This window comes from Columba livia, chromosome 7, assembly GCF_036013475.1.
Source record: "Columba livia isolate bColLiv1 breed racing homer chromosome 7, bColLiv1.pat.W.v2, whole genome shotgun sequence".
NCBI classification, from domain to species: Eukaryota; Metazoa; Chordata; class Aves; order Columbiformes; family Columbidae; genus Columba; species Columba livia.
Genome location: NC_088608.1, coordinates 15,836,974 through 15,844,888, shown reverse-complemented (window position 1 = coordinate 15,844,888; position 7,915 = coordinate 15,836,974). Strand labels below are relative to the sequence as shown.

Here is a 7,915-nt window from a genome sequence, read left to right as displayed (position 1 = left end):
TTAGATGCACCTGTCAACTCAAGAAGCCCCTGAAATTCCAAGGCTGGGAAGCTGGAAAGAGCAGACCTCCCTTCTCTTTTGCCCAACCATCTGCCAAGGTACCTGAGGTCCCTGCACTGGGGAGGAGGGACATTTCCTTGCAAAGCTGCTCCCCTCCACAAGCAGCAGGAAAGCACCATTCTCATGCAGCTTCTCGTCAGCTCAGGGAGCTCCACGAGCATCATACCAGACAGGGCATTCACATTGCCCTTCTTTCCACCCAGCAAAGCAGGACACAGCCACCCTTCTCCACCCAATATAGCTGCTGTCAGGGAGGGAGATGGTCTCCATACATGTGCCAGCCAGATGTCAACTCAAAAGGACTGGAGGGCACTGTTGCATTTTGCAGATTCACAAAGTACCATGTGTGGAGCAGGAATGCAGCAGACCAACAGACCAGTGACACCAGTTCCTCCCCACGCATCCAACTGGGACCAGTACCTGCTGTTTAAACGCTCCCAGGACAAAAGCTGAACAGGCCAAATTTTACACGTGATGCATCAGGAAACATGTCCTGTGAATAGAGAGGAGTGGGGAGGGGGAAGATGACAGTTTTCTGGCATCCCATTTAATTTATTCCAACTTTATGCAACTCAGCTTTTCCAAAAGAGAAAAACACAAACTTTCTGATTCCTAAACAAAACAAAAAGTACAAACTGCAGATGTGAGCCAGCATGTGCAAAGGTTTACATGAAAAAGCAGAACACCCTCAGATGTTAACAGAAAACAGGTAGCATTTTTACAGTTACTTGGCTTTGCATGCAGGTGTGTTTCATTTCTCACATGCTCTCACTCCCTCTCATACACATCCACGTGCACACACCCCCACTCCAAACTTTCCAAAGGGGCTCCTTGCCCTGTCTCCTCCACTGCCACATCCAAACCCCTGAAAAATCATGAGGGGCTTAATTTGCAGAGACCACCTGTGCCCTTTGCACTTGGGATCTGAAATGTGGGGCCAAGAAGAGAGGAAAAAGCAACAAACTCCAGCTCTCCCCTTCTGACAGAGCCTATTGGGATTTTGCTTTTCCTCATCCAGTTTGAAGTCCTTCCTCCTTCCACCACCCTGTTCAACCATGCTCCCCAGAGGGACCTGGGACCTGGAGGCTGTTTGCTACTCAGAAGCTTTTACCAGAAATTAGGAGATGCTTTATTCTCCCCCTCCCCCCACCCCCATTTCATTTAAGGAAAGCCTGAGACTTTTTCTGCAAGGATAAGATTTTCACAATTGATCTGAAAATGGTATCCATATTAAAAAAATGAAAGCAAACAAACAAATAAAGGAAGAAAATAAAAAAAAAATCTCCTTGCTTAGGCAACAGGGAAGTTACTTATTCTCATGGTCATTGTGTTATGTACAGAACGAAATCAACAGGTGAAATAACAGCAAAGAAACATCTCTCCTCTGAGCAGCATGTCCAGCACAAAACCTCTCAGAGCACCTGGAATTCCTTGGATTTAATCTACACAGACGTGTGTGAGCAGGGGGGGCATGTGTGTGTCAGGCCCTTTACAAAGCAAGATATACACTGTAAATTACTTACCAAAAAAAAACCAAAAGGAAGAAGAAAAAGTGTGTGCTGAATAGCAGATGCTCACCCCAGTCCCAAGCAAAAATGGAGGGACAAAGGCAGCTGCTTGGGAGTGCAGGTTTTAGATTTTTTTTTTTTTTTCCTATCTACAAAAAAAGAATGCATGAGAGAGAAAGAAAGAGAGACAGACACTCCCTGGCTTGTCCTAAATCTACACAGGCATCCTTCCAAGCAGCCCCAACAAGTTCACTTTAGCTCCCTCTGCATAAGCTTATTCTAAGGAATTCTGGGCAATAGCCCTTCAAATCCCTTGGAAAACCAAGCTTTTAGCTTCACCATCACCCAGAGGCCACATCCTCCTGGACCAGCGACTGGAGCTGGGTCCCTGTAGGCCTGGCTGTGCCCCAGCACTGGGAATGGCAGCACCCAGGGGTATTTAAAGGCTTGGGCTGCCTCATCCTTAACTTTTTCCCTTGATGATGACTCATTAGGGGATGCATGTTCTAGCCGGGGGCTTTCCTCCTTCCCTTTCTTCCCCCCTCCCAGACTGCATCCCACACCAGGACTGATGGCTGGGCCACAGGGGACCAGCAGGACAGAAGAGGCAGGAGACACAGTATTTACAGTCTTTGGTCTTGGGGAAAGGAGGGAAAGAAGGGGGGAAAGGGTGTTTTGTTTTCCTTTGCTTTTTGGCCCCCTCCCACCCATGGCAAGGGGTTTTGTCCCCTGGGAGGTATTGGGAAGCACACAATGCTCTGTGCTGGAGGGTGCGGGAAGATGCCACAAAGCAGCAGGGAGGGCAGGGCCACAGGGCGAGGAGCAAAAAAAGACCGGTTCTCTGGCTTATGTTGGGTGAAAGGCTATAGGAAAGCAGTCCCTTCTCCTTGCAACCCCCCCACCGCCCTTCCCTTCCCATTGTCCCTCCCCTCCCCAGGAGCCAGGCAGCAGTAGAAGGAGGTCAGCACACAGGACACAACCCCAGTCTCTTCCAGAGCCTAAAGAGACACGCTGAAACCTCTGTAAAATCCAGCACCGGGGCCATGGTGAACTGCCTCCAGCAAGCAGGATCACGTCCGTCTACTGGCTCCGTAGGGCATGTGCTCCCCGGTCCTCCTGCTCGTGGGCTGTGTAGAAGAGGTGGCACTCGGGGTCCCCGCGGATGGTGGGTGCGCCCTGGATCACCTTCCCGTGGATGGGGTCCACACACCAGCACTCGCCCCGCTGCCCGTTCACCGACATCTTACACTACATCAGAGAGGGACAGGGCAGGCATCAGCTGAGGAAACAGGGGGACAAAACAACCCCCTTCCCATCCCCACCAGCCTAAAGCCCAAACACAGGCAGAGTTGGGGTTGCTCCAGCAATTTGGCACTAGCTTGAATTTAGGCAAGATTCACGCATGCTGCGCTCAGACACCCCAGGGTCTGTGCTGATCCAGTAGTCCAGGCTGAGGGCTGGACCCCTTCCCCCAGGGGCCAAGAAGCCAATTTTAATCAGCCATGAGGACAACTGCCCCTGAGGTACATCACACTCTGTCAGCTGTAGAGTCATCCATGGAGTCAAAAATCCCTGGGGGAAGAGGGGTGGAACAGACTGACAGAGGAACTGTGCAAGCTTCTCACCTGGAAATTGGGCTAAACAAACTGAAACATGAGAGCAAAGCGCCCATAGCCAGACACAAACATGCTTCCAAACAGGGTTTCACTCTGTCCCAGAACAGAAGTAGGGACCTGTGTGCATCTGGATTTGGACTCTGCACCCTGCAGCCTGGTCTGGTTAGAGAGAAGCTTATCATTCACCTCTTGCCCTGGTAGGGCTGCAGATGCAGGTTCAAAAACCTGATGCTCATCCCCCCATCCCCAGCAGATACATCTCTGAATAGGGCATAGTGGAAGACACAGAGGTTACTCCAGGAGGTCAGGCTCTGCATGCAATCTGTAAAGCTGAATTCAAGCCACTTTCTGCAGCTGGACTGAGGTCAAAATGCAGCCTTGCTCATGGGAATAAAAATCATAAAAAGAGAGGAATAAAAAGCTTCCCCAGCAGGAGAGTGCATCCAAGCACCCTCCACCCAAGTGCTGGCCCACAGGAGGTGGGAGCAACTGGGAATGCTTTTGTTGGCATCTGCTTTCCAGCAAACGAAAAGGAGCTGATGCTCAGCCCCAGGAACCCGGGTGGGGAGAGAAATGGGTATCACTTCACATTTGCCTTGTTTGCTCTTATCCAGGGCAGGGTTGTGGGGAGAAGAGAAACTGACTTCTGTCCCCTCTATTTTCTGCAGCAGTGACCACTGTGTAACCCATCTGCACGCTTCAGTGCAGGCAGACTTGTTTCTCAGGCACAAGGAGCAGCAGAGACCGTATTTTCTCTCATAGCACACGATGCATCACTGTATTGCGCAGGCTCGTTCCCCAGACATGGCTCATCTCCTTATGGGGAACTTGCCTGCTCTGCTCCATGCACCCCTTCCAAGCATGCTCCTGCTGGTGGATCCAGCCAGCCCGCGGGGCTCCTCAGGGGGAGGCACAGGATGAGGGTCCAGGCAGAACAGGGAAGAGGGAAGGGAGGCAGAGAGATTCTCTCAGACCATCCCACTTTTTTCAATGCTTTTTTTTAAATGCTCCTGATCAAGGGGTAGAAGTAGCCCTGAGAAAAAGGCTTAACCACAAAAACAGCAGGTTTTCTGAGGTCCCCTTCAAATTCTCAGTTACACATAGCTGTAAGGATTGCTCATATCCAGGTACTATTCACATGTGGCTGCCAGTCAACTCTGGACAAGCTGGTGTTTTGCTGCCCAAAGAGGTTTTTCCTGACTTCTTTTTCCCATGCCTCAGCTGCTGACACCTGCTGGTTTTGCATGAATGAAGCCAAGAAGTCAAAATTCAGACACACACAAAGTCATTTGAGTCCTTTTGGGCCCTGTAAATACTTTCAGATGGATGCTGCACCCCAACCCCCACCTTGCTTGGAAGGAATCCTTCCTGGAGCTATGGAACTAGCCTCAATTCGTGGAGAAAAAACAGCAAAGTGTACTAGAAACCTTCCTGACCCCAGAAGAAGTGCTTTCTGCTTCATCTGCAGGACTGGCCAGCATTCAGCCCCTCTCTGCTTTCCCCCTGTAGCAGGGCCCAGCCAGAACAAGACTTGGCTCAAAGCACACGAGAGCAGACATGGACAGACAAGCTCCACTTGCAGGGAAGAAGAGGCTCTGAACTAAACAAATACTCCATTTCTGGACTCCACACAGGCAAGCACAGATGTGGGTCTCATCTCCACTTGCTAGCCTGTGGCTGCAGATGCACCCAGGTCTTACTAAAGTGACATCAGCCCAGCCCTGAGCTGCGTGTGACCCCATGTTAAGCGAAGGGCTCCTGCTGGGCATGCAGCCAGCCTTGGAGCTCTGGGTCTCCCTGCTTACCTGTTTGAGATTGTACAAGCCATGCTTGTCACAGTTGGGGATGTGGAGGGAGTAGAGGTGCTCCAGTGGACCTCGCTCATCCGGCAGCCGCATAGTGGAGATACGTTCCAGGACCTGATCCAGCTCCTGCTGACAAGGGGTCTGAAAAGACCCCAGAAAGTAGAAAACAAAACCAAAAAAATAATCAGGGCAACAGCTCCTTCAAAGTCAACACTTTAGACAACAGACACACCAGGAGGGATGAACACCCATGTGTACCTCCTCCTAACACAGGTTTGCCTGTTGCTACTGGGTCCTGCTACAGACTTCACCTGCAGGAATCGAAAATCAGAATGCTGCATGTCCACACATGCCGTTGTGTGGAGATCCACACAGGGAGACACACACATCTCTCCCAAGTGCCACGTGCCTCACAAGGCCAGGAGCCAACATGACACCAGGTCACAGGCCCTGGAGGCACAGAGGAAGACAAGCCTCAGAGATGCTCCCTTGGGTCCCACTGGTCATGACAAGTGATGTGAAGCACAACTAATTCAGACAGACCAGGAGGGTTTCCATGAGCGTAGCCCAGACCCCACACCTGTGATGCTGTTTTGGCTCAGAACTGCAACTCAAAGCATGTGAGACCCCATGGAAGTGGAAGGGAAGTCCTGGGAACGAGAGCACCCAGCACAGCCAGCCTCTGGAGGTACCCACTTGCTCCACAGCAGCTCCAAGCCAGGGCTCCCAGCCAAGACAGCCTGGCTGAATTACACCTGATGTAAGCCAGAGTGAGTCCATACCTCTCTGTTTCTCTGCTTTTGGAGTTGCTGTGGTTGTTTGGTTGGGTTTTTTTCCCACAAAGGATCAGCAGCAGTGTTGGAATTCCCTAAGTTGATGGTGCCTGCACTGTTTTGAACCTCTGCTGTGCCTGTTCCTTGGAAGGGGTGAAGGTTCTCTTTTAAAGCTCTTTTCTGTCCCTGCACTCCCCAGATATAAACACCCCATATGTTTATAGAGATGTGTATTACGGACCTTTTGTGGTGGCCTTTCATCACTATCCCATCTAGTTGCCTTGACCAAGCTGCCCACTAGAGGGAAACCACAGCCAAGGACTGGAGGGCAGCAAGACAGGGAAGAAAGGGACAGGGAGGACTCTGGGCACTCTCGCTGCTACATGACAGCCCCACAGCCCATCCTCAGGGACTCTGAGACCCCCCTAATATGCACTGGGACTGCCTTGCAACAGGCACTTTTCCACCCCACAAATCCCGCTGGGCCATCCCTGGCACTTGCTTATGGACAAAGGGTGTGAGAAAGCCAGTCCTTGGGCAAAGGGCAGCTCACACCCTTGCAGAGGTGGGTGTTGAGCCAGCAGGACCCCCCTGCCCCAGCTCTGCTGTCAGGAGGTGAAGCTGCAATGAAAATAACGCCTCCTTGCCAGCACATCAAAGTTCATCAGATCGTGTGTTCAGCCACAGCTTCAGGCCAAAATAAACGTTTGCTTTTCCTCTTTTTTTTCCTCCACCCTTTCCCCCCTTTTTCTTTCTTTTTTTTTTTTTTTCTTTTTAAGACAGTTTGTTGCAAATATCACTAAGGCATTTGCACTCAGTGCTTCCCCAGCGAGCCTGCAGCTGCCATTAGCCCCCCACAATCCCTGCCTTCTCACCCTGCCCGTCGACAGCCGCGACTTCTTCGAGTCCTCGTGGTTGTGATGGGCCTTGCTGACTTTGCCCATCTGCCGCTGCTGCTCATTCACCTTCTCCCTCATCACCGCCAGCTCCTTCATGCCCGTCTTGATGGGCTTCCTCCCACCAGCTCCACTCAGGATCCCTGGGGTGCCATCCACGTGGTTCTCGGCAAGGATGCTCTCAGATCGGTCATCGCCATTATCTGCAGGAGACAGGGCGGACAAGGAAAAGGGTCAAGCTCAGCCAAGCACTCTCTCACGTGTTCATCCCATCCTGGATTGCTTTCAAGTGTGGCTGGTTACCAAGCCATAAAATCGTTGCATGAAAAAAAAAAAATTTAAATTGCATTAGCCCTTTCATCTGAAAGGTGAGAACAGATCCTTTCATTCTGGAGTTATTACCACACTAAACAGACAGTTTAGAGAGCAGGGGAAATAGCTGCTGGAGAGGTTCTTTCTGGTTTTTCTTTGACCTTCTAAATTACTTCCCAAAGAATGTAATTTTCCCATCAGAAGTCCAGTTGGGTTGGAGATGCCAACTGTACTTCAACTTCAAAACTCAAAACCACAGTGATTAGTAACAATACCTTAAGTCCATCTATCATCCCCCAGAGTATCTCCAGGAATACTTACTCAATATTAATGTGCTAAAATAAATTCTCAGGCCTGCTTTCAAAAATATCTCTCCTTTGTTTTATAGCCACCTAATTTCCCTCAGAGATCCTGTCATTTCAGTGATCATCCTTGCCGCATGATCTTTCACATCATTTGTCATACAGTGCATTACTCATTTAGCTTCCACCTACTCCTGCATTTTGCCATTTCTGCTGACCATGGGACAGCCTCACATGTCCTGGACCCAACTCTGCCACTGCTACAAGCTGCACAACCCCTGGCGAATTCAGCAATTTCAAAATCAGTTAGCAGAAATCTGGGGATAAACACTGGACTTTTTCCACACAATGGCCACAGTGCTGCAGACACCAGTCCCTTTGGACTTCATGGTGGCAAAGACAGATCAATTCCTCCTGCTTTCTCCAGAAGCCCAGAAGGTGACAGCTGACCCCTCCTTGGTGCCTGGTCTGAGCTGGCTGAGCAAGCATGTCTAACACTGTAGCTGGATCTAACACTGAAGCTGGCCTTACTTTAAGCAGAGGCTCGGACCAAGACCTCTAAAGGTCCTTTGAGCCCAAATTATGAGTCAACACATGCATGCCCATCACCTCTCAACACAATAACCCAGGCTAAGTACATCTC

At 50.4% G+C, this 7,915-nt stretch overlaps 1 protein-coding gene across 3 annotated transcripts in view; it reads right to left on the bottom strand.

The window, feature by feature from the left end:
- Positions 1-591: 591 nt before the first annotated feature.
- Positions 592-7,915, bottom strand: part of IGFBP2 (insulin like growth factor binding protein 2) — an 87,586-nt gene continuing 80,262 nt past the window's right edge. For all 3 annotated transcript variants that reach the window (XM_021290295.2, XM_065070675.1, XM_065070676.1), the window contains 3 exons: positions 6,638-6,861; positions 4,990-5,130; positions 592-2,816 (listed from right to left, as the gene is read on the bottom strand). In XM_021290295.2, the coding sequence (XP_021145970.2) occupies positions 2,649-2,816; positions 4,990-5,130; positions 6,638-6,861 (533 nt within the window). In that variant the 3' untranslated portion in view covers positions 592-2,648. The remainder of the gene's footprint in view (positions 2,817-4,989; positions 5,131-6,637; positions 6,862-7,915) is intronic.